Source organism: Takifugu flavidus, chromosome 5 (genome assembly GCF_003711565.1).
Source record: "Takifugu flavidus isolate HTHZ2018 chromosome 5, ASM371156v2, whole genome shotgun sequence".
Classification (NCBI taxonomy): Eukaryota; Metazoa; Chordata; class Actinopteri; order Tetraodontiformes; family Tetraodontidae; genus Takifugu; species Takifugu flavidus.
The window spans coordinates 3611999-3638626 of NC_079524.1; the positions used below are offsets into that span (position 1 = coordinate 3611999).

General features: G+C 42.0%; 1 protein-coding gene across 1 annotated transcript; it reads right to left on the bottom strand.

The window, feature by feature from the left end:
* Positions 1-4534: 4534 nt before the first annotated feature.
* On the bottom strand, positions 4535-26628 carry smarca2 (SWI/SNF related, matrix associated, actin dependent regulator of chromatin, subfamily a, member 2). Its single transcript, XM_057032789.1, has 34 exons — positions 26607-26628; positions 25900-26165; positions 25253-25382; positions 24636-25028; positions 24378-24479; positions 23697-23949; positions 23447-23573; positions 23058-23231; positions 22505-22678; positions 21937-22107; positions 21164-21214; positions 20789-20919; positions 20570-20627; positions 20304-20368; positions 20040-20187; positions 18940-19103; positions 18411-18477; positions 18159-18269; positions 17457-17699; positions 15894-16007; positions 14740-14844; positions 14163-14249; positions 14041-14087; positions 12991-13157; positions 12200-12363; positions 11801-12028; positions 11555-11632; positions 10775-10993; positions 9989-10212; positions 8570-8675; positions 7816-7917; positions 7389-7515; positions 6768-6901; positions 4535-6105 (listed from the first exon to the last, which is right to left on the bottom strand). The coding sequence occupies exons 2-34, from the start codon at positions 26131-26133 to the stop codon at positions 6076-6078; spliced, it is 4728 nt and encodes a 1575-aa protein (XP_056888769.1). The 5' UTR covers positions 26134-26165; positions 26607-26628; the 3' UTR covers positions 4535-6075.

Consider the following 26628-nt stretch of genomic DNA (forward strand, 5'->3'; position numbering starts at 1 on the left):
GGGGGGGTGTTCAGGGTCTACAGAGGTCAGAGTCAATCAAAAATGGTCCATATGGTCACCAGAGCTCACTAGTGCACCAGGATGGGCTCTGGGGCCGAGACGAGCCTGTAGGCTCAGTGCAGTGTGACAGCATTAGCAGGAAAACCCCAGCAGGATTCTGAGCTCCGCTACACAGCAGAAATGGTTCAGGGACGCTTGAGGAGCAAGAACAACACGTCTGAGCTGCTGATGTGTTGCCCCAAATCCCGATCGAGCATCTGTGGGATGCTGGTTGAAGCTCCAGCGTGCAGCTTCCTGTTAATTGTGGGTTTAAATGGTTTTAGATCCTCACTGGTCCTGTCACAGGTTTAAATCATCGATACCTTGACTTGGACATACCCACCCACCATGAGCTCCTGGGTCAGAGACATGTCCACCTGTCCACAGGTTGTCAAGCTGCGTCTGTTCCACTACAGGGTTGTCTTCAGAGCCCCCCCCCCCCAACACCCTGTATGCCTACACCTCCCCCATTTACCCCTCACACTCCTCACGTTTACCGATGACACCGCTGCTGACAGCCCGATCACAGGAAGTGATGTCAGCCTACAGGGAGGAGCTACCGGGGCCCAGAGAGAGGACACCGTGGTACTGGCACCATCGATGGGGCGACTGGAGGGGGCAGCTTCCTTCCTCCTGGTCGGCGGCTGTTGAGCCGTCCGATCGAGGTTCAGGTCCCGGAGATGCAGGACTGACAGACCTACAGACAGTTTTGATCCACCAGACTCGTAAACACAGAACAATAACTGACCTCATCTACCGGAAGTGTATCTCTGTATTTGTGCTTTAAGCGAAATATTGTGCCAGGAAGTGCATTATTTTACCACGACTGTTCACACGGCTCCTTTGTTTATCTATTTCTGCCTCATTGTTTTGATGTTATGATTTTAATTATTCATAGTAAATGTGGCAATTACTGTATTTTTGTGATACTTTATGTATGAGGACAATAAAGTGATTCTGTTCTATTTAAACGATTGTTTAACATCCTGAATTTAAAGTGAAAATTTAAAGAGAAAACCTGCAGCTCAGGACAAATCGGCCTAAACATGAACCTAAAGCTGCATTAATGTTCCTTCTGGAATCAAATCTCAGGTTTTCTCCTTATTTGAAAGTCATTTATACAGTAATTGAGTCGATTCTAAGCATTAGCTGCATTCTCTCTTAAAGTTTGTGACTGGGTCTTTCTTCATCTTGACAGACTGTTTCTGCTGAAAGTCAAAAACCAGCCGGCGGCTCCCTTTAACGCACGCGTGCGTCACATCCCCTCGTTTAAAGACCTTTTTCCCCTTTTGGCCTGTTTCTGCTCTTCAGTGCGGGTGATTCATCCCGGCGCCGCACCAGGAGGGTCAAAGGGTCAAAAGCCTGCTCGGAAAAAGAATCTCAACATGGAAGCCGTTGACTTCTGAGCAGGAGCCACCTGTTGGGCAGCGCAGCGTCGAATCCTTGTTTATTTATCTTCTTTCTCACCTGAGAGGCTGATTTCTTTTATTGATCTCTGATAAATCTGCATATTTTCACTGCTGCGACACCGATGAAGCCTTCAGCATCAAGAAACCAACTGTAGACACACACACACACGCACACACACACACATAGGTTATTATATATTCTTCCCCTGAAGTTATTTAGCTGGTGCAGATTTTGGGTTGTTTTGCATGTATATTGCATTCTCTTTTATAGCCTATTTTACATCATTTAACTTTTATTTCCGATTAAAATCATAACTGTGGTGGAGGGAAAGAAGAACGTCAGCATTTCAACGTCCCATCTGGGGCGATGATGCATTTTATAAATGGTTTGAGTTGAATTTGGGGGTCTGATGAAAGATCCAGTCTGGTTTTACTGCTTCACTGGTGTTGTGACAACTTTTAAAAAGAGAAGAATTCCCCAGAGGACTGATGTTGTGATTCTGGAGGGGAAGTGGGGGCATTTTGGAGGACAGGATTTCACCAGTGACAGACAGATGATGTAAAAGCCTGCAACTGTGGCAGCGCTCTGTGATTAGCTCACACGTAGCATCGGTTCCAGCCTCCCATTGTGAGAAGAGGGTAAAAAAATATATCTACCCAACAGGGAGCTCGAGCAAACTGAGGACTACTTCAGAAGATACCAAGCAAGACATAAGAGGCAAAGAAGGAACAGGAACATCTCAGGGAGGGGAGAAGAGCATCACAGGGTTTCTATCCCCTCCCTGTCTGGAATAGCTGAAAAACTGAGGAGGAACCTTCAGAAACACAACATTCCAGGAAAGTTCAAACCCACCAACACACTCAGACAGGAACTGGGACACCAGAAGGAGAGGAGACGAGCAAAGCAGCGTTGTCTGTGCCGAGAGGAACGCAGAGAGCTCTACTAAACAAGCTCTTCACAAGTGAATGGTCCAACCCAGAAGAGCCCCCTCCTCAGGACAGCTACACTTACAGCAAACAGGACACCCTTTTGGGGACAATCTAGTCTGGGTACCAGCCGGAGAAGATCACTGGTGGGAGAGGAGAAGGCGTCCATGTCACGTTGGAGGAACCATCTTTGAACAGAGATGGTGTGCTGAGACGTTTCCCATCACCCACCGGCAACACAGTTCTCCATCAACGGTCCCGCTGGATCTTGTGACCCTGCAGGCGACGGGGAAGCCCCCACCAGCAGGTCAACGACCCTGCTGATGCCTGTCCGTAAAACACCCGGATCATTAGCGTGCTAACGGTCCACATGGGCGATGCCTTCAGGCTCTGGCTCCACCGTAAGAACCCTGACCAAGATCAGCTTTGTATGACAATGATCTGGATCAATGAGAACCTACATAAATCCTTTTGAATCCTGAATTATGGGATACATTGAGCGAACCATATAGGGTACAAGGGTCATTTGTTAACATTCAGAGTGCCTGCGCACTGTAAAGGACATCGGGCAGATGTCATTGTGCTGCCCTCCATACGCTGTAATCATGTATGTTGCTATGGGCAACTGTGTATAAGGTTATCTATTTTAGTTATTTCACCCTGATGAAATTACAGGAGCCTCAGAATGAAGTTAAGCAACAATTTCTGTCTGCTGCTCATCGGATGTTGGGTTTTAGGTTCAGGATGTCGCCTCCCTTCCAGTTTTCCTCATTTAAAAACAACCTTGAACCGAATCAAACTTGTACATCAAAAGCTAAAGAGGGAACTTTTTATTTTCAAGCTGATATCTGATGAAACGTAAAACAGCAAACTGACGCTTTCACACTTTACTTGCTAAAGGTTAGCGTGTTAGCATTGTCTTCAAAAACATGGAAGAAAACAGAGAAATGAAAACAAACACCCAATACTGGGTGTTTTTGATAGCTTAACACTAATATGAAGCCTGTTGAGAGTTTTCTTTCTTTTCAGTTTCTAAAGACTCGGTCCCGCGAAGGCAGCAAAGAGCCTTTTCCCCCTCGATCATGCGTTAAACCGAGAGTCAATCCCGGAATCTGAACAGACACAAAACCTTTTCCCACATTTCCTTTTAAGTTGTGCAGAAGTCAGTCATGAGCGCTCGTTTGCCTCCATCAATGCGAATAACACCCCATAATAATACTGGCCGCGGTGATAATAGGGGGACACCTGGCCCTTTCAGATCAACGCCGATGAGCCCTTAGGAGGGAAAATTCCCAGAATCAGGCCGAGAATGGACAGAGCCGCATCCACGGCCGGAGAATGTGATGACTGTGGACAAAAGCTCCAGGAATCACACAGGCAGCTGACATCTCTGGCACCCACACAAGGATTAACTTCCAATTTGCTCTTCTCTTCCTGGGCTCAAGTCTGCACCAACAGCTCGGCTCTTCAAAGCGGGAGATAAAAGGAGGAATACGGAGGGTCATTCTTCCGCGAGGCTCTGTTTGGAATGGCAGGAACACAAAACCAAAGGCTGGTTTTGAAGTGCTGCAGAGGCCGACGGCCGGGCCAGCTGCTCTGGACGCACGCCGCCGGCCCACAGACCGCCATCAACCAGCAGCAGTGGGGAAAATTACAGCGCACGGGTGTGCACGGCTGTACGACACTCAGCTAAATAGAATGAACAGATCATGGAGCTGCAGGAAGCATTTCTGCTCATCGTGAATGTTAGAACATGAAGGAAGAACCAGAGTAAACATTTGCTCACATTTACTCAGTGGGAATTTCAGCAATTAAAGGCCAATTTCACAACTTTGAAACGGTTTCACAGGAGAACAATTAGGGAGACAAGAGAAGTCCCCCACGCATGCGAGCGAGAGTTAATAATCTACTCTGCAAACTGGATCAACGGCCTCCAGGGACAGGGAAAAACTCTCCTCTGGCCTTGGAGATTGAGTGTTTCACATTGTTTATGGAACATATTGAGCTTCAGATTCAGGAGGAAAAAAAGCACTTTGTTGCCCGTAGCAACACGTCTGTGTCTGCTCCAAATTTCTGAGGTTTTCCCTCAACATATTCCATTTAATCCCCCTGAGTTTATTTAAATAAGATGGTCTCTGGCCAAATGAACTGACAGGAAATGTTGTTCTGTGCTGAAGAGTGGATGATTTTATTTGCTCTGGGTTATGAGTTACACCACAAAGACAGTGTGCAAAGAAAGCAAAGACAAGAAAATTGGCAAGCATGTGATCTGCAGACAAATATATATACAGGGATTAACCGCAATAAAAGAAATAAAGTCTACGCAACAGGAGAAGGGCTAACACATGAACACGTCGAGCCAAATGTCACAGAAGATATTTCTAAAGTGTTCCAGGTGCTACCAGTTCTTAGCAACACCTTTCTGTTAACGTAGCCTCCGTGCTTGTGCCTGTCTGGTCACTTTAAGGTTTAATTTAAGTAAAGTACGAGAAAGGTTTTTGGCATTTACAGAATTAATGTTTAATAACCAGGCAACAGCTGATGCAGATGTTAGTTATATTTAGAAGAGGAGAATTTAGACAATCAGACATACATTAGGCAACATGAAAACAATATTTTGCTGTTACGATTAAGTACTGGTGCATATTTTTAAAAACCATATCATAAAAAATGTTCCAAAAACATCGGGTTTTTTTTAAGTCAGTAAAACCTAAATGTACTTAACGCTTAAAATCTGACAGAATTCATTTTTAAAGAACCGTTTCTCTTAAGTTAACCTGAATACAAGAAACAGGAACTGCATCATTAAGCCATACGTCCGCCCATACGGGTGGTCTAAGAGCCTTAACAGCTGAATCACAGCCAGATTCTGAAAAGTCAAAAATTATAATAATGCAAAAAGCTCCAGACGACGCTGCCGTGCCACAGAAGCCCCACAAAGGCCCATTATTCAAATTTAATTTGAAAGGCTTTAAAGAACACGGCGGGTGTGTACTAAAAGGCAGCCATCAGCCCGGCTCTGAGCGGCGAGGACAGGAAATGACAACGTTAATGACGGGTGTTTTCAGACTAATCTGAACACTGACAGTTGTTTTATGTTGTGTTGGCTGTGGCGGCTTTGTTCAATTCAACCACATCTTTATTGACACCGAGACGGCTTGATGATGAGTTTTAGAACACAAAGCCTATTTTAAGTTGTCCTACTTGTAATCGTATATGAGGGGGAAAAAACAGAAATATAACACAAAAACAGCCCATAAATGTTGCTGTCGGTGAAGATTTCCATCGTTACCGTTGGATACACGAAACCTTCACGAGTCAAAGTGATTGTACGAGTGATGGACGACGTCTCTGAGACTCAACGTTTGGCACTGCAAGAGTGAAAGTGATCAGAAGGTGATTTCCTTTTAAGCACCACCGACTCTGCTGAGGAATTCTTAAAAACGAGGATCTCATCATTTCATTTTCGAGTTAGTACAAATAAGCAGAAGTGTGTTTGGCATCTCTCCCTACAAGGAACTGCAATCTTTCAAACGCAAACCTAAATATTAAACTCCAAAGTTGCTTTTAAAAGAGGATGAAAATGGGAAATTTGTATTGCTGGAGCTTATTGGTGGTGGCGCTGCTGGTAATACACAAGCCAAAAACCTATAAATGTGAAACGCATCAACAGTCATGGAGAAGAGGCCCCCCCACATCCTCAGTCATCATCGCTCTTGTCTGACAGGTCCTGCAGTGAGAGAGAGAGAGAGAGAGAGAGAGATAAAGAAGAGAAGAACAGCACATGATTAACATCACTGTTTGGAACATGAACACGTGGACCAGAGGGGCTTTAGGTTGTCACAGATGAAGACATCTCCAGGGGAATTAATTCCTGAAGGTGAAGCTATTCTTATTATTCTTAAGGAGGGGAGCCTTTGTAGGAGGAGGAGGAGATCATAAAACCCCCCCTTGGAAAATCCTAGAGGAGTGGTTTAGTAGTTAGGATTATAAAGGAGGGGACTATTTTCTGAATGGACCGAACAAAGAACTGGGTATTATGGCGCCGTCACGTCCAGACAGCTGTGAACCTCATCGGCCCCTCACATCAGGACGTGGCTGCTGGCCGGAGGCTGCTGAAGGTCTGATTCTGACGGAGCCGTTTCACCTCAAGGCTCAACGCTCGACAGTTGGGAGTCACTGCTGGCAGGCAGAGCCGTGACTAGACCTTCCAATTCATGTCTAAATGAATATTCCATGTAGCACGGAGCAGAGGGAGCTCAGCAGCACGGGGATATTCTCACACCACCCGTGTGATAACGATATATGTCAATGACAGACAGGATATGCTGTATGTGTGTGTGTGTGTGTGTGTGTGTTTTAAAGTGGAAACAGTGGAGCAGAACGACCTACATTGTCATCCTGGTCTTCGTCGCTGTCATCATCGCTGACCACTGGCTTGGCCTTCCCTCGGCTTTGCCTCTTCTTGCCTTTGTCCTGACAGCGCGCCTCCTTACTCAGCTTGATCTTAACTCGCACCGACTTGGCTGACGACACAAAAGAGAGGAGGAGGACAAAGTTACAGCCCTCTGGAGCTGCTTAATCATGCTTTTCCTGCATTCAGGCTCATTTTACTTTAGTTTTGTCACTTAATAAACAGCTGGAGTCGAGATGGAAAAAGCACCTCATAAGCTGATCTTTTTATCATCCTGAGCTAATGCATTATTTAGACATTATTTAGTACATCCCAGTGTGACATCACCGGCCCTGAACCTCATCTTCAATAGCTGGAATCCACACAGAGCAGCACTCATCCATTTCTCTTAGTGTAGCTAAAGCCCCAAAAGATGGTGTACTTGGCTTACTAAGGCCTTACTCATCACTGCAATAATGCATTATTATTGCCCAAATCACAGCGAATGTTTGCTTAAAACTACTTCCTGTTGGAATCAGATGACGCTGTTTTCCTGTAGTTAAGTATGACAGAGGAGAGTGATGGTTTATTTCTGGTTAAAGTACACAGGAGTGGATTACCCTCCGTCTCTGATTCATCCTCATCTTCATCCTCCTCTTCGCTGTCGTCATCACTCTCTTCATCCTTGGCGATCTTCTGCCTGGCACTCTTGAACACAGACTGGAGGACAATGGAGTCCTCGTATATCTGCGGAGGGTGACAAATAAAATAACGGTATAGACGGGGAAGAACGGATGGCTTTGACACCGAATATAACCTCAATGATGTGTATTAGGGTGAGTGAGGAAGAGAAAAGGCTGCTGGGTAAAAAAAAAGAGGTGGGAGAGAGGAGGGGAAATCAAGGAAGACACCCATATGAGAAAAGAGGAGGGCAACAGAGAGGGTTTCTCCTAGAAGTTATCTTATATAAGGTGCAGAGAGAATAGATGAGAGAACATGTGGACGTTTGCCATAGAACACACATGATTACATCACAATGGACTCTACCTGGGACCCCTCCAGGTTGAAGGTTTGAGCGTTGTGACAGAGGAGCATGACGTCCTTTTCCAGGTCTCCCAGACTCCTGTATTTGTGGTTTCTCACTCGATCCTGTGAACACAGAAACAACCGCGTCAAAGCGTCCTGTCCACATTCATGAGGGGACCAGTGAAGCATCCTTTGAGTTACCAAGGCACCGCCCGTCAGTTTTAAACTTGCACACTCTTGAAATATTTGCTGTTGGGGAAATATTGCAGGTTCTCCCCTGGAGGAACCATTGAAATCCCTCAAGCTCGTGTGCATCTCTGTATCCGGTCAAGTAAATGAAGATGCATGTGTATTCACAGACATCTGTTGGATCTGATTTGGGGGCGGTAGAGCAGCAATTCTCTTTCTCTCTGGCGCTCAACGATGGGTTCAAGTACAATAAAACAGAGGGGGCCATTCAAGCACCGCGAGTCTGAAGTACCGCCGACACATCCAGCCAGATGTATCCATCACCCTCATGTCATTTATCTTTTCATTCTCATGACAATCAAGAGACAAATAGAACCTTTGAGGTCCATGTGGTTCACATTTATTATAATAGTATCCAACAATGTTGGAGAGCTTTATAACCAATGTAACAAATAAAAATGTGGCTCATCATCACCACAGTCTAATGGAGAAATTTATATCACTGTTCTTTCATATTTTACATTTTATTCAAGTTGCTATTCATATAATCATTATTCAAAGCTCAGATGCATCGTAGCAAACATACCTTGATCTTTTTGAAGTCCACAGGTTTTCGAATGAGTTCATAATATTCTGGCAGCTCCTTCCTGGATGGCAACTGGACAAAGACCTCACTCAGCTGTCTTCCAGATCTGGTTACACAGAACATATAACTGATGTTAAATGCCTTTTATTGGGAGATAAACAGCAAAAGTACACACAATTTAGAAAAATTTACACTTTATGAAGCACACAGCACCCTTGAACTATGACCTGTTTGGGTCCCATGTTAGCAGCATGGGACATTGAACCTCTGTCAAACTATAACACCCTATTTGATGGTTAAATTATGCCAATAAAAAATAAGAGAAAAATAATCACATTTTAGGCACTGATCTTGGAGACACTGTGACTCAAACCATCCTAGTCTGTTAAACTGTTAATAAAATATAGGGAAAAGCCCGTGGAAAATATGAAGGGTTCCTGGGTGCTGCTCTTTTCTGTAATAAAATTCCCCAATATTATCTTTAAGTCTATAGTCCTATAAGAAGTTTGGAGGCGCAGCAGCAGATAATTGCTGATGATTAGAATCGAATTCAGAAAATGATTTCCCTGAATCTTGAGCAAGATGAAGGCTTTGAATTATGGTGCAATCTGTGCTGAAGCCAGAAAGGCTGCAGCTCAGATTTATGGCAGCAAGCGGCTCCTCTTAGAAAGAGCGCCAACTGCTGACAGACTCAAATGACCAAAACACTGACGATACGGCTTCAAATGAAGGGGGTTTCTTTAACTCAGCATGGCCGCCTGCTGCTGCCATGTTTAGAGATGTAAGGACGTTTACACCCTCCAGCTAAATGGAAATTCTGTTATTGTTTTATACAAATGAAGAGAATCACTTTTAGTCAGTTCCAGGAAATGGAGATCAAATTTACCCGCTGTTGCAATCATGCTTAAATGGAATGGAATTTAGTATGGTGAAACAGTTCCGACGTAGTGTCGGCGCGGTGGAGAGGAAATATGTGAGTCTGACAGAGTTAGCTACCAGACTGAGGAGGTTCACAACGAGCAGCCCTGGAAAGGAATTATATGATCTTGGAAATCCAAGTTGCACTTTCCTGAGGAAAAAGAAACGTTTGCTGGAGCAGCCAGCCGGCACATATTTGAGTTATGGGAAGACAAATTCACATATTTCACACACAAAGTGAGGTTTACGTGGTAAATGTATGTCTGCTATAAATATGTATGACACTAAAGGATTAATGCACAGACAGTAAAGCCAGTTACAGAAAATCAAAGTAACATGTAGGTTATCGTCCCTCCATTCGGATTAGAAAAGTAATTAGATCAATACAGAAGTAAACACGCTAAAGGACTTTGGTAATCAGTCAGCAGGAGGCGTGGCTAAGATTCTGCAGGACGTTCTAGTCACGCATGGAAGTGTAACGGCATCAACCTTTTTCCTTACCCATCTCTGTAGTTGATGACCGTATCGATGATGGTGTTCATTTGTTTGGTGAGCTTCAGGGGGTTCGGGGAGAGTTTCTCAGCTGGGGGACGTCCACGTCGCTTCTTGGCCTTGGAGCCTCCATCGTCTCTGCTGGAGACGTCTTTGTCCTGACGTCTTTTGCGTTTGCGCTTTTTCAGCCGGATTTCTTCCTCCATTTCTTCCAGATTTCCATCCTCAATAGCCTGTGATTAAAAAACAAGCCGCAGTAAATGCAGAGTTAATAGCAACTACACAAAACATGCAGGACGAAACTGTTTTTTAATTGTGCGTAAATGTTGCAATATAACATTTAAGGTCTCATCACACAGGTTTTTAATGTTTCTTATTTTGAGAAAGTCTGAATTCTCCGAACAGCTTGAATATACCACCAAAATACCATCAAACTCAACGGTTATTCTTTTTCTATTCCTGTTTCCCTGAAACAACAACCACCTGATCCACAGTCAATAAGATGGATCTGCCCTCCCCTACACGTCTCTCTGGGGGGGGAGATGTCACATTGAATTCCGTGTGGTTAAATCGGTTCCTTTACCAACAGGCTACACAGCAGTGTTAAATCTAGTCACAGTATACACGTCATCTCTTCAGGACGTTCTCCAGATAGAGAAAGCCCCTTGATTATAAAAAAACAAAACAAACTTTGTATTTGTGAATATCAAGACAGAAATGTGGCAAAAACCTGATCACAAGTGTCAGACAAAATAAAAATAATGAATAGATGTACAGCATATGGTCAGACGTTACCCGTAGCCACTGTTTCTCTGTCAGCGCGTCGCTGTAGTCCACATCCCGGCGACAGCGTGACCCTCGACCAAACATTTTTTCCTCTTCTTCTTCGTAAGTGAGACGTTCCACCTCAGCATCATCTTTAATGATCCAAGAAGGCAACTCATCCTCTTCCATTAGACGTGGCTTACGCTTAGGATTCCTGGCATCCTCCCGCCGTCGGTCCATGTCCATGCGCTACGGGGAACAGTAGGAAAGTGAAATCAGCAGGAAGATGACATAAGTTGGACAGATTTACTGTGGAATCACCACATTCTTCCTCTTCTGTTTTATTGATGAAACCACAATTTTGAGTTTGACAGTTTAATTCAGAGGTGATGCAACTAGGAGCTTCATTTATGACAACGGATGTGACTCCCTGGGAGCAGACACGCAGATATACTGGATGAGATGAGGGTCACACTGGGCAGCTAATTAGAGGCGGCAAACCTTGAGATCATAGCACCCCCAAAACCAAAGATGCCTAATATAAGATGATCTAAAACTGTGATTATGCACGTGTATGAAGTCGCTGTACCCAGCAATATAGTGTACACAGGTTAAAAAAGAAAACTCACTACACTCTCCTGCGTGGTAACACATCAAATTAAAAAAAATAAAGGAAACCAAGGATAAGCCATAATTACTCAGGTAGAGGAGGAACAAAGTCAGTCATCAGCTTCACCGCTTTGTTACAAATTACAGAGTTCTTATTTTTACTGTTTGCTCGTTAAAGAAGTAATGACTTTATTAGAATACCATGTAGAGTTCGAATTCCTCCTCATTGCGGGCAATCATCTGGTTAAGAGTTTCATCATCGGGAACTTCGTCTTCTTCCTGGAATTGCAAAAACATCAAAAGATCAATAATTAAGACGGTCCAGGCAAAGTTATGAGTATTGATTTATTATGGTCGGTTCAGAGTGGACTGATCGTGTGTGATCCACAGATTAATTCAACTATCAGTAAAAAAACAAGACTGTGTCTCAAAACCCTTCCCACTCACCTCGTTCTGCTCCTCGTGTTCTAAAATGGCCTGCAGGAAGGCACGGCGCTCGTGGCTGGAGGACTTCTGGTCGAACATGCCAGCTTGGATCACCTTTTGATCAACATTGAGCTTGTATTTGGCAGCTGCCAGGATCTTCTCCTCCACACTGTTAACGGTGCAGAGTCGAAGCACACGCACTTCATTCTGCTGACCTATGCGGTGAGCCCGGTCCTGAGCCTGGAGGTCCTGGAATCACAAACATTAGATCCCAGCATTAATGTGTGGAGATAAAAACATAAACTGATACACCTTGAGCGGATATGAAGCAAAACATGATTGAGCTGAAAAGGGGACGACAAAATGAAAATGTTTTGGATGTTTACACAGTTTCTGATGCATCGTCAGCTTGGCACCAACCTGGTGGGGGTTCCAATCACTGTCAAAGATCACTACAGTGTCGGCGGCCTGCAGGTTCAGGCCCAGTCCACCAGCTCTGGTACTAAGAAGGAAAATGAAGTACTGGGATCCTTCTTCATTAAACTTCTTCAGCAGTGATGCTCTGTCCTCAGACTTGGTGGTTCCTGAAACATCAAACCACAACACCTTTAGAGCTCACGACTATTCACCTGTGTACTGGACCTCAACTCTGGCTTCATTACTAATGCAACATATCTGTTTCCGACACTGTAATTAAGCAAGATAGCTCAGCTCAAGATAAACTAAAAATTCTACTGAAGGTGACACTATTCAAGAGGGATTTCAGTCAGTGAAAATACTTTGAGAACAAGAAATAATGAATTCTAAATCACATATAAGAAATATTTTCTCATTTATCTTCATTCAGCTCATAAAATCTTTAATTACTGGCATAATTTTTTCTCTTTAAGGCAAATACGTCTTTCTTAAATAAGAAATCAGTGTAAGACATTTACCTTTTGAGGAGTTTACAAGGGAATAAAGACATGCTTTTAAAAAATTGCATTTGTCTTTGCCTAAAATTTTTAATCAGAAAAATCAGGCTCTCTGTAATATACTACTACTCTCCTTGAAATTGTCTGTGAAAGCCTACATTTGACAAATAATTCATTTCACGCTGTCGCAACGTCTGACAGGACACGATTAAAATCAGTTGCACGGAACCGACTGCTCAGGTGGGACGACAGTGTATCTGTGAGGAGCTGAAAAGTCCTCCTGTCTCGTGCACTTACCATCAAGCCGTAGATAAAGAAAGTTGCGATAGCTGAAATAGTCCTCCATGATTGTCATAAGTGAGGTCATTTGGCAAAACAGCAGGACTCTGTGGTTGGTGGCCTGCAGCTTTGGCAGAATGCGATCGAGAAGCTCAAACTTTCCAGAAGCGCGATACAGCTCGTGACTTCATGTCAGGAATCAGACAAAGCACAAGTAATGGAAATCATCATTACCTATAGAAGGCCATTCATCTCTTTCATATGAAGACAGATTTTATTGCATATTAATTGGAAAAGAATGCAGAGAGGCAAAATCAATCTAACAAATACATGCAGAGGAAAAAATATGCATCCCTGAGGTCTGGTCAAAGCCTGACATTCACTGTCCTCTACATTATCCATAATGGCGTTCCCCTGCCGACTGTTCAGTCAGAGTTCAGGACCTCCACAGCTCATTATTTTTAATTAATCCTATTCCGTCTCAGATTCATACACACAGCTTGGTGTCAATGACCGTTTGTGGTGTCTGTGACATGTAAAGCTGTCATGTTCAAATTAGAGAGAAAGAGAGAAATGTTCAAGAGACAAGACGCTGATTGACTACATATACAACTATAGAAGACTCCTTCTAATGTACAATTACAGCAGACTCCTTCTGAGGCACTAATGAAAGGGAGAAATACTCAACAAGGAAGAAAAGCCTGAGCCAATTATGTAAATATTTACATTGACCAAAACTCTGGTCGGTGACACAAATGCTTTATCAAAACTGCAGTGTCCTGAATATAGTCTATAGCATAGTAATGTTGATCCACAGCGGCAGACTCTTACAGAGTTTTAAACTATCTATAAATAAACTTCTTAAAACTTTCGATTAGTAGAAGCAAAGATTTATAGGATGCAGGAGACTGACAGGTGAGTTTTAGGGCCATCAAACAGCTCACATCTGTGAGAGAGTTAACGCAGCAGCAACGCTACGTGTATTTCATATTTCAGATATTTGTTAGCATATTAATGAGTGAAAAATGAATCTAAGCAACAATAAAAGACAATATTTAAGTAACTTACCCGCTGATGATGCCATTTGGATAGCCCAAATGTTCAGCAAAAGATTCCTGAGATGGAAAATAATGTTAATGCTGCACAATGACTGTGAGAGATGGAGACAGTACCAAGCCAAAAGCTCTCACCTCGATATGCTGGAACATGTACGGATGGTTGCAGATCTTTTTCAACTGCATAATGGTGTTCATCAAGGTCTTTGCCCCTCCTTTGCCCTAGACAAAACAACAATGGACATTTAAAACCAAGTGCACTACAATTAGGCTCAGCATATTTTGGATTTAATTGTTGCATTCTATTTCATTTATCTTTCCTTTCTACTATGATCAATCAACATTTTAACAACATTGAGGTGCCAAACTTTTTAAATGAGCCCCTACATGTCTAAAAGGTGAGGGTGTGGGGATACTGGGTTTGAAACTGTGTGAACGGGATCCAGTCCTACAGTGTTCAAGTATCTCAGTGATATTATGATGAGTTTTCAACGGGACATTTTCCCATTTAAATTAAGGCTAAAAGCCGAAACTTAAAAAAAATATATATATACTGCTCATTTCAGGGCGAGGTCAAGGGAACCTCCTGGTTTCCATAAACCTGATGATAAAGAATGAGAATGTTCTCTGAGCTAAACAACTGTGTCAGGCTGACAGGGTGGTCAAATGAAGCTCTGATGCAGCAAAGCAGCTGGGGCCTGGATCCACTCACCTTCTTGTCCTTCTCTGAGCCATCAGTGAGGAGGATGCCTTTCTGCATGTGGCGATACAACACCTTCTGTATAGCTGACATGTCACACTTTACGACATACTCCACCTAATTTAAAATTTAGAAAGAAAAGGAGAGAGAGAAAAGGTCAACAAAAGATGACTGAATTATTTTTCCACAATCAAAATCACAGCGACGCTTTTATGTTGAAATACACCAGCCTTATAAATGGCAAAAATAAATAGTAAAATGTACAAATCCTATTTCATTTTTAGAATAACCACATGAAAACTACAATTAAAGATGACTCTCACTCTATGTGCGTTACCTTTAAGTGTTTTGAATGTTTGTGTTTGACCCTGAACAGCTAAGATCCTTTATTTGAGAGCTGTCTAGAGTGTTCATGTACTTCCTTTGAATACCGAGGCCTTTTTGATAAGCTTCAAGTGTCCTGGCATTGAGCAGACGCTCATTAATATAAGATCTGACCCCAATACACTGAATACATGTGTGTTGCAGAAGGGTTTTACTTCAGCGACTGCTTCATACACGTTATTACAGCTTTGTAGTGTAATAAACAAGAGAAAAAAGAAGACATTATTTGTTTCCATTCCAGAGGAGGAGGAGCAGCCCCTTTTTTGTTTGGATTTTAGCGACTGCCACTGTGTCCATTTTATTATTTTCACTCAAAAGTCAAACTACTTGATTATTTATTGTATATTTGGGGTTATTTCTTTCAGACAAACATACATGTTTTGAAAGCACAGTTGGCACAGTTGAAACTGGTTCGCCACAAACTTTACGAATGATTTGCTTTCTCCTTGCGCCTGACTTCCTGTCCCGCATGGGCTGCACTGTGCTAAACTGCTGCATTGTGCTACCCCATGGGGCAAAAATAGAAGTCATGTGTAATTTCTCAGTAACAGAGCCGATAAAACACCGAGGCATCTTCAACTGAGTTGCTGCTGGGAAAAACACTTTTTTGACATCATCACATTCATTTGAAGACAGATTTGAAGACTTAAAAATCTACTATTTGTACACCAATGTTAATACCAGATAAATCTGTTGAATCAATGATGCAAGACTTTTTAATTATAAATCCTGCCAGTAAGGTAATACCATTAGAAATGAGGTTATAAATCTTTAAATCTCACCTTCTCTGGGAGCTGAGACTCCACCTCTTTCTTTAGTCTACGGAGCAGGAAAGGACGGAGCACTTTATGCAAACGTCGAATAATCAGGATCGTCTCCTCCTCGTTTAGGTCAACCTAAACAAGTCACAAGCAAATGTCACAATACGAGAATGAATTTCACATTGTGCACGTTGTTATGTGTGTGTGTGTGTGTGTGTGTGTGTGTTTTATGGGTCTTTTAGAAACTAACCCTAACCCTTAACACCAACCCAAGGTTCAACTCATTGTTTCTTTACTGTTTATGGGTCTGAGACTAGGATTCCCCTGGGAGAACCAGGCGGCAAAACATTCCATTAGAAAGAGCCAAATGAGGACAGACCTAGAGGGGATTGGCAGAACGATTGACAGCCCTGATAGCGTTAGTAAATACCTAAATTCTTGCACAAATTAACCTGAAGTCTTGTTAATTAGCAGCTTTTGCAGCGCCTGGCAGAACATGATCGACAGTGAACCAAATATGAAGAAATTCATGTGAACCATGCTGAGAAACAACAGCCAGCCTCCTTTTGAAGCATACTATAATGACTTTACCCTATAGGCTTACAAAGCCTTATACGACACCCAATTATTAACAAAGCATAATGCTTAGAATAAACAGGTCTATTTATGTTGCTATGACTTTCTAATCGTTGGACACCCTGGAATGAAGCAACGTGCATCTTAATGGAAAAGGTAAAAAGTGGGATTGCCCTTAGTTTTAGAAAAAGTAAGGTTTAAATTTTGTTTTCAGCAAACTTAAAATAAAAGCCATCTAAGCCTCAGGCAAATGGTGACACTTGAAAGGGAGCAGACCTCACAATTTCTGAATACAGATACAGACTTTCGCTGAACTTTATAAAGGAACTGTGGAAGAAGATCTAAAACAGAGTATAAACAGAATATATAAACAGTATTTTTCCCCTCTTTCAAACATGCACATTTTGTTCATTTTAAGCAGCATTAAAATAAAAGCTTCAAAGAATGAAACAAAAAATACAAAAACTTCTTTCTTGTTTTTAATCTGACATTATTAAGAGGAAGTTGTGATAGGCAAAAGATGCTATTTCATGCAGGTTATGCAGCCAGTCACAAGTATGATGTTTTAGTGCATCTGATTGTTTTCCACAAGCTGTCAGTTGGTTTATACACACCGAGTTTGATTCAGAATGAAAAAATAAGTAAAGGGTGATGGTTGAAAATGAGGCTAATGCAGCCGTGCCTTCATGATCCAGTGCTCAAGCTATTTTATTTATTTTACTCATGTAGTTGATTTATATTCATATAAAACCAAATTGAGTTTTCATGGCGTGATATACATCTACTTACGCACTCAGGTACTTGCTGATGCATAGATTGCAGAGGTCACGGTATAAATTATTGCTAATATAGCCTTTCCCACTGTCTTTCTATGACACTTGCACCATGGTTCCATGCAAATTTGACATTAAATCAGTTTGTAAATAAAACTAATTTAAGTGTGATTATCACTCGATTTTAAGTCGAAGGCCAAGCGTGGAGGAATTGTGAAGGAAAGTTGGTACTTGCCCTCTCTCCTGTCATGGCAAACGGAGCGTTAAACCACTGTTCAAAGGTGCTGCAGCTCTTGAAGATGGTGGGCAGGAGGAAGTTGAGCAGGGCCCAAAGTTCTGGCAGCTTGTTCTGGAGTGGTGTGCCGGTGAGCAGGAGGCGACGAGGAGCCACATAGTGGGTGTTCAGCACCTGGGTTAGCTTACAGTGGTGGTTCTTCATTCTGTGACCTTCATCCACAATCATGTATTTCCAACGAATCTGTGTTTGGGAAAGCAGTAATTGGACCCTTTGAACTAATAAAGATGGCAACAGTGTATCTAAATTTACATCTGAGGTGTTCGAGATACAGAGCACCAGCAAGGATGCGGTGAATACTTTGATGTCCTGCTGTAACTGCCCTCAAGGTACACAATACTAAGGAAAATTAAAGTTTCTTCATCCCTCACTTGGCTTGGATTGATATTTGTGCTCAATCCAAAAAGAGCTAGCAATAATTGAATAAATATAAGAAAAGTGCTAATTAATGCTACCTGCATTAAGCAAGGAGTTGGGTCTTTAAACACGGTTCATGATCTTCATGTTAGCTTGACGTATCTGATGTTTCTAAACAGACTGAGACCATGGTGGGTGTATATACAAGTCATTCCTATCTAGGTTCACACAATGGTGAAGCATCAGGACACGGCACAGATGGGGAAAAGCTTCCGTCTCTTTCACCTTGGCCAGTATCTGCTTATCCTTGATGATGTATTCATAGGTTGTTAGCAAGACGTTGAACTTCCCGCTGCGGAGTTGAGGCACAAAGCCCCGACGCAACGCAGGAGTTCCCTACAGTGCAAAGACAGAAAAGGAACAATTTTTTTGTCAAAATGAGCCAGTCAAACTAATCATGAGTTCATGCATGCTTTGTTAGAATTATAAATAAAAAAAGAGAACCTACACAGGCATCAATAATAAAAAAGGAATTACCTTGTAAGCAATTTTAACCACAGATGGGGACCACTTGTCAAGTTCGTAGACCCAGTTTGACAGAGTTCTGGAATGACAGTTGTAAAACATCACAGTTGTAAAGAGTCAAGTGAGAGAATTACATCTGATGTGTATAAATTAAAAGAGAAACGGGCATGGTTTATTTTCAACCTGCAAAATTGGTTGTGAAAACCACGGTCATAAGGGTTCCACTTAACAATAAATGCCTATTAAAAGTTTCAACACTGTCGAGTACTGCAGTATGACCCAACTGCTTTTGACAAACATTTTAGGAGTCATATCCCACTCAAACGCTCAGGCCTAACATTTAACACGTTCAACAGATTTCTGGCTTTTCTGCTTTCACTGATGGTCATCTTCTGTTTCAATAGTCAATGTCTTTTAATCTAGATGAGCGATAGCAATTTCAAAAAGCGAATGCACTCATTCCTCTTAACACTTAAAGCACACTTAAATCATAACACTGCACATTATGAGTGGTGATAGATGACAGCTCTGGTGTACTGACGAGAGAGGAACAATGATGAGAAAGGGGCCGTTGAGCCTCTTGTACTCCATCAGGTAGGTAATGAGTGCAATGGTTTGGATGGTTTTGCCAAGTCCCATTTCATCAGCCAGGATGCCATTTAGGTTGTTGTTGTACAGGGATACCATCCACTCAAGACCCTGGGTCTACAAAACATGGAAAAACATGTGTAAGGAAATTTGTGCACTGAAAATAACAGGATCAGGTAGAGACATCAACATTTGGCTAACTTACATAAAACCGGTATATATAATATGTGCTTTATTGAGAACTATAATGGTAACATGTCAGAATCATTACACAGATCGCTGATGGTACAAAGTAAAATTGATCAATTATGAATTAAAGTTCTCCAGGGGGCCACATTTCTTACTTTGAGTAAATCAAAAGACAGCTAGCAACATAAGGCTGCTATCTGAAAAGAATCATCGCTGTAAACAGAGCTCAGCTCAGTGGAGAAGAGATTGTTGTGCCACACGGACAAATAACCTCTATTCCCATCTCTTCACAGCATTTGATGAGTAACACCCTACTGAGTGATGGATGCTCCAGTCAGAATATACAACATACAGTCCATCTTTGATCGCAATCATCTGTTTTATAACCACTCTTCTTTTGAGCTGAGCTGTGTGGCTTGGGCCAGCCTGCACAGTACTGGTTGTAGCTTGTGCATTTAAAGTCAGAACAGGCTGATTTATATGCTGCAGTATTTGCATTCAATTAAGTAGCTCAAAGAAACTCACAGACAATCACAGGCAAGAAGGGCCCACAAAACCAGCTGGCTTTGCACTTCTTAACAATAACCATTATTTAATTTCCATCTTATAATTAAGTATCATATTTAATTATCATCGTGATCATCATAATTAATTTCTCAATATACCTGACTGATGCTGTGAGTGGTCCTTTTTCTGTATTACGCTCTCAAGACTAAAAAATCTGTCCTTTACTCCCACCTTGTGGGTGACATATTAGCACATCCTATCTTCTGGAATGTGTAATATTAGCCTGTAATTATCTGGACCATGTTATCAGTCAATCTCAACATAAGTAAGTTGTGGCATGTAAAGTCATAAATGTACCTGATAATGTTTGAGTGTGCCATTGATCATCAGGGATGACTGCTTCTCTACACGCTCAATTACCGCATGAGCCACCCCATAATAAGACTGGGAGCTGGTGTGTCCAGTGGGAACACTGTACTCATCATCAACATCTTGCTTGGCTGAACTGAAAAATGGTTGTTGAAATTATTCAAATCCATCAGAATGAACAGACAGATTGACAGACTTAATCTCAACAGCATTTTCAAAGTCTTTCTCTTAGTGTTGAGATGTGACACATACTCGATGATGTGCTTGGCATCCACTGTCTTCTCTTCTGTTTCTGCCTTATCTGCTTCCTCTTCCTCCTAAAAAGACAAAATAACAACACAACTGAGACAACGTGCATATTCACAGTTAAAATATAAGAAGCAATAACAAGAGAAAATATTAATTAATATAAAAATAATTTAACTCAAATGTATAGAGCTGGTGCCCCGTGATAGAAAGGGGCTGAATGAAATGCTGAATAAGCCCTATTTGCAGTAATGCGTTCACTGGTCACTGACCTCCTCCTCATACTCGGAGCCGCTCTCCTCGCTGTCTGATCGCGGAGCAACCTCGTAACTGAATGTGAACAGAAACAGGAAATAAATGCAAACCTCATGTATAACTTACCCCAACAAAGGAAGTTGAATCCCACCGTAGGGATTACATACCCTATATAGCAAACGCAAAATGTGGTTCTACAGGTTTGACAACATATAGCCAGTGATACATTTTCTCACCCAGGGTTCATCTCAAGCCAGGCCTCCAGCTGACTAGATTTGGGGGCATCCGTTCCCTGCAAAACCTTCCCAGTTTCAGTCTGAATCACTTTGACTGGCAGGTCACTCATCTGGCTGCTCTCATCCATGGGCTGCAGGACATCATGAAATGTAAAGTTCATTACTTGCAGTTCACTGACCACTGACTGTCACCTCCTGTTGCATACATCACGTCTTCATGCATCAGAATTTACATTTATCCTCAACATGTTTGGTTAAAAAAAACAACCATTTGGACAGGAGTAAAGGCCAGGAAACAGGAAAATTTGCATTCTTATTGCATCACAAAATACACAGAAACAATAAAACTTTCTACCAAACAAGAGTGCGGCTCACCTCTCCATCAGGCCCAATAGCACTGGTGCCTTCGCCATCTCCTTCAACTCTCTAGATAATGTCAAATTCAAAACGAGTTAGTTTACACACAACAATAACAGTCTACTGCTTACAGGAACAGCAATATAATCTTAATAATGGAGATTTTATGAAAGGCACATCAATGAATATTATATTTTTTACCCAAGAAATATAAAAGGAATGTAGCCATGCATTCCTATAAGCACATATGTCATCTACACAAAATACTAAAACAAATCTGCTCAAAATTGATTAGTCTGAATATTAAAATATAGATTAATTATATTTTTAAAAGCCCAGATGGAGTAAAAGGGCTTTCTAATGCAGCATAGGTTATGATGAAGTATGAATAGATTTCTGAATCACCATTACTCTTAGTCAAAGAGCCTTTTAAAAATATTCATATTTGGAAGCGTCAGCCAGCTTTAATAAGCAGCTCAGTGTTTGAAGACCTTTCAGTCAAAGTTAAAACTAGATCAGATGACAAAATGTGTAATTATGAGTCCTCAGCTCACCGTGTCTGCGACTTTGAAACAACTGATTGTCATTCTAGCTGCATGTAGAAATAAACTTAATGACGCCCCATGAGAGTAAAGTGATTATAGTCCTCAATGTTAAACCTTTGACTGGCGATCCAATATGACCCGTCGTCTCACTTAATTACCACAAGGACTACATCTTATTGTGTCAGCTGGGGATTTGTTTGACTTGTGGGATCAAGCCAGCAGAAAAAAAATCAAATAAAAACCTACCTTCTTTCTCTTCTTCTTCTTTTTCTTTTCCTTAGCTGCTTGGGCAGCTTTGTGTTCATAAACCAGAGCAGTGAGATTGGCCACATATTCATCTGTCTGCTGCAGCAAGTAGGCAAGACGCTTGTCTTTCTTCTGGTCGATTAGTTTCCTGTAACCTTCCTCGTCTTCTGCCTGATAAAGGACGGTGGTAAGTTCATTAATTTGTTAATTTTAGCCCAAATGCAGATGATTCCAAAGAGATGAGTATCACAATTAAAAGAAAAGACTGGTATTACATTGTTATAACAAGGAGGAAACTTGTACTGCAGCATCTAAAAGGGTGTTTCAGTCATTCTTTTTAAAGCGAATTTGGAACCTTAGCATAAATGTAATAATTGTAACCAATTAAAGATATGGACATTGTTGTATGACAGAGAAAAAAGACATGTTAATATTTGTCGCCACATTAAATAGGACTTTGAAAGTAAGCCAGAGAAATCTCTTCATATTATTCCTAAAACTATGCAAACATTCGCTGATGCTGTTTTGGTGTCTGACAAGCATGAAATGTTGACTTTGGGGTTCTCACCATAAGTCTCCTCATCCTCTCCTTCTCGATTCTCTCAGTCTCCTTCTTTTGTTCCCGCTCTGTGTTGGTGTGCCAGTTGGCAACTGATCGCGTGAGTTTTTGGGTTTTCGCAGACACCGAGCGATGATATTCTTTAAAGTCTTTTGCATGTTGAAGGATGCTGTTGAGATATTCCTATAAAAAAAAAACACCACCTTGTTAGAATGAAAACTATTTAGACAACATGGTGCGATATGAGGTTTTAGTATGAAAAGCCAAAATCTCTATGTCAAGTCTCTCATCTATTTTTAATAAATTCAGAGTAATGACTGAAATCCGTGAGCAGGCTAAAAATTAAAAAGGAGATTTTTACTTTATATTGCCTACTGCCAGATTTCTGACGTCTTTTCGTTCATTCAACTTTTTCTGCGGCATCTTGCAGAATTAAAATGCTATCAAAGTGAACTCATACAACCATGACCGGAGGATGTTCCATCATTGCAAACACTCTTCTTGAATACCAAGTTTCTGTAACTTTTGGAATTTTCCGTATAACCTCTGAAATGCAGATCACCTGATGTTTCTGCCTGCGCTTCTTCTCCTGCTCTAGCTTCTGCTGTTTCTCCAGCTTCTCCGTCATGCGTGCCTCCCTCAGTGTCTGACGCTTGCTGCGCCTGTAAGCCTTCGAGTTAAGAGCCGTCTCCAGGGTCGTGTCTCGTCTCATGCATGCCACCACATCCTGTCTCAACTGGAGATGGTAAAGAATTACACAATCAAGTCCATAAACATTGATCAGGATTTTATCGAGACATTTGAACGGTAAATCAAAACATAGTGCATTAAAACTCAAGGTTGGTCCCTACGTACCTAAAAATCATGAGATTGATCAACATAAATAAGAGAGGGACCATCACAGTAGGTCAACTCTTTCCTAACTCCTGTGTAATGTGTGTGGATGTCTACCTGCCGCTGGAAGTTGAGCAGTCGCAGTGCCTTGAGCTCCACAGTGGCTCTCGTTCTAAGATCTGGGGGAAGGGAACCAGGTAAACTCTCCAGTTCCTGGATCCTGTGTGCAATCCGGGCCTGCAATCTGGGGAAAATAGCTAGTCAGAGGAACCTCGTAGTCAGCCAAAGTTTAAAAGAAACCTCTCTCTTGTAAAGACCTCTTAAAGACAAAGGTGAGAGTCACAATTCTAATGCAGCAAAGATGTACCTATACTCTCTCTCCTGTAGGATTGCCACTGGGTCCAAACCCTGGGGTTTCTGCACTGGCGTTATGCGATTCTGTTTCTGCTGCATCTGGAGCATTGAGGACCCCTGCTGACCTGGGGGCTGAGGGGTCACCGAGCTGCCCGCCATTGGTAGAGCTGGCACCACGGAGGCCTGGGGTGGTGCAGGAGATGGACGTCCGCTGGCAGCAGGGGCCAGGTGCTTCTGAGCGTTCCCTTGACCTTCACCGCCCTGAACTGTTGACACAAAATATTGTTACTATTATTGTATGATAATTGTCAAGCAAAAAGTTAAGATCGATGTATTTTCATCAATATGGTCTCATGTTTGTCTCTTGTCCAAAAATATTCTCATTTTCCAGAATAACTGATCTAGATGATGAGAAATTTCCACAATTTGTGGTTCGGAATAAAACTTTGCAAGAGATATAGACAGTGTGTGAAATCTGTATTTTTATTCCACCTTTAATGTACTGCATCATTCTCAAGTGTGAAACTTCAAATAAGATGTTTTTTTATTATAAAGATAATTTGGCCTCTTATAAAGATGGTATAAACATGGTCTTTGAACATTTCTCTTTAGGAAACTAGGCAAGATAAGTGAAAAGCTGAAGGCATCAATGCATGCATCCATTTATGTCTGGGGTTTCTGTGGTCTCACTCACCATCAGACCAAGGCTTGGGTCCTGCGTTCTGACTGTGTCCTTGCATGGCTGGAGTAGGGCAGGGTCCTGACTGAGGAGCACTCAAAGAAGCCATGGGCATACCTTTTAAAACACCAATCACAATACTTATTGTATGTTTAACATGCGTTACTTTAGCCAGGTCATAATAACGACATGATACAAATACATGACACCAAATGTAATGATTGTAACTATGTGCCATTAAATTGAATCTTTGATCACATTTGCCTTTATTACCTCCAGGCCTGTTGTAAGGACTCATGCTAGGTGCCGGGGGTTGTTGCTGCTGCTGCTGCGGCTGCTGTGGCTGCTGCTGTTGCTGTATTGAGGGCAAGCTCCTTTTCCCCTGTATAGCCAGCTGGAGGTTTTCGGGCAGAGGCTGTCCACGACCCAAGATCTTATAAGCAAGGATCTGGGCTCTAAGCTGCTGAAGCTGGACGGGACTAAATGCAGAAGGCCCCCGCCCCTGATGACCCATGGGACCACTCGGTTCTGGGGGTATCATGGGTATCATAGAACCTGACTGGGAGGGAGGTAAATTCGGTGGCGTGGGTCCCCCGCCACCGCCTGACAAGGGACTCGATGCGTGCTCATGGACGCCCATGGGAGATGGATGGGGAGACATGTACCCTAAAAGAGAGAGGAGCAAGCAAATGAAAATCCAAACATATTTAATGTACAGCGACTTAAACAGCGTCCACATAGAAAGGATTTCCAAATCGTCTTAAGCGTCGATTCATAAATAATTAAAAATACAGAAAAAGAACAAAAACACAACAAAATGTGGTTTATCAATGATCACTGACAGACTGTTGAAGAAACAGTGAAAGCAGCCTAAGAGGCTAATAGGATACCTTGGCTGTGCTGGTCCATAGGACTCTGGGGAGGCCCCATACCACTGTGCAGAGTCCTAATCCCAACATTTTTCATGTGGCCAAAGTGTATCGCATCTGCCATGGTCTTGTCATTCATCCCCTCCATCGTCTGGTAACAAAGTAAGAAAAATGATACAAATTGAGAATTTTTTTGCATGACTTATATCAAAGCAAGTTCAAGCAAGTTTAAGTTGAAAAGTTATTGCTAAGAGAAAATAAGAAAGAAGTTATTAATAAAATCCAAAAGGATAATGAGTTCCTTGGTCATCATACAAATATGACATGATTAACAGGTTTTTATTGCAAATAGTGTGAAAGACAACAGCACAATAGCACAGCCTTATAATCAGATTAAGTGGCTTTTATGGAACATGGCAAATATTTAGTGATCTTAATACTGAATATCTTTTTAGTTTGAGTTTGCCTGCTTCTTTTCTATTTGTTTCTTAGGTCGAACACCAAGGACCATGCTGGAAATAAGTACTGCTTTAACATGTCATCCTCTGTATTTCTGTTTAATTGTTTTGATTTAGAAATCAATCAAAATAAATCATGAAGTGTGTGTGCTTAGGACAGTTTTGAATGAAACTGTTCATTTGGAAGGCTGATGAATTTAGACAAAGTACCTTGTGCATAGGATACATGCTGTCCTGAGAGTAATCACTTTGTCCCTGGGGCTGCATGCCATGAGGTACATTAGGTGTTCCAGGTCCAGGGCTGGGTCCCATCATACTGTGAACAGAGCCTGGTGATGGGTCTGGTCCTGGGCTGGGGCCCATAATAGGTCCTGGGGACAGACCTGTCCCAGGTGAAGGACCAGGATGGGACATACCACCTGTTGTGTCTGTAGGGGTGGACATCTACCAAATTGATGGGAAGGACCCCCGCACAGCTTAAGAAATAAGTGACATGTCAAAATTAGTAGGATGAATCGTATAGCATTTATGACGTGTGAAAATATACGCATACATATGGTCAACTTTACATTTTTGTTCAAAATTAACGCCGTTACGGAGCTCTTAGTGGGAAAAGAGAATTCACGGACTGCTCTTTCTCAGTGTAAACATCCCTACGAGATGGACTCTGCCTTTAGCTTTAGCTAGCAGCTTCTGTACCATTCGCATTTCCGAATTAAGTTCGTTTGGAAATATGTTGTAGCGGTTGTAACGCAGTTACATGCAAATTGTAATATAGCATGCGATAGGAACTGAAATAAAGACTAAGGATTAAGTAAATTAAACATAATGCGCACCCATAATATCGCTATATCTTGAAAATTCATATGCAGAGGCAGTAACGTGAGACCGAGAGAGACCACTTTTTGGAGAACTACCTGATTCTATCATGGCTTCCAC

Excerpts from the sequence above, each read along its gene's own strand:
- smarca2 (XM_057032789.1), bottom strand. The coding sequence starts at position 26,133 with ATGTCCACCCCTACAGACACAACAGGTGGTATGTCCCATCCTGGTCCT. Across the intron at positions 25,029-25,252 it reads TATGGACCAGCACAGCCAAG|GGTACATGTCTCCCCATCCA; the intron begins GTATCCTATTAG and ends TCTCTCTTTTAG. Across the intron at positions 20,920-21,163 it reads CTATTGGGCCTGATGGAGAG|CCCATGGATGAGAGCAGCCA; the intron begins GTGAGCCGCACT and ends GATGTCCTGCAG.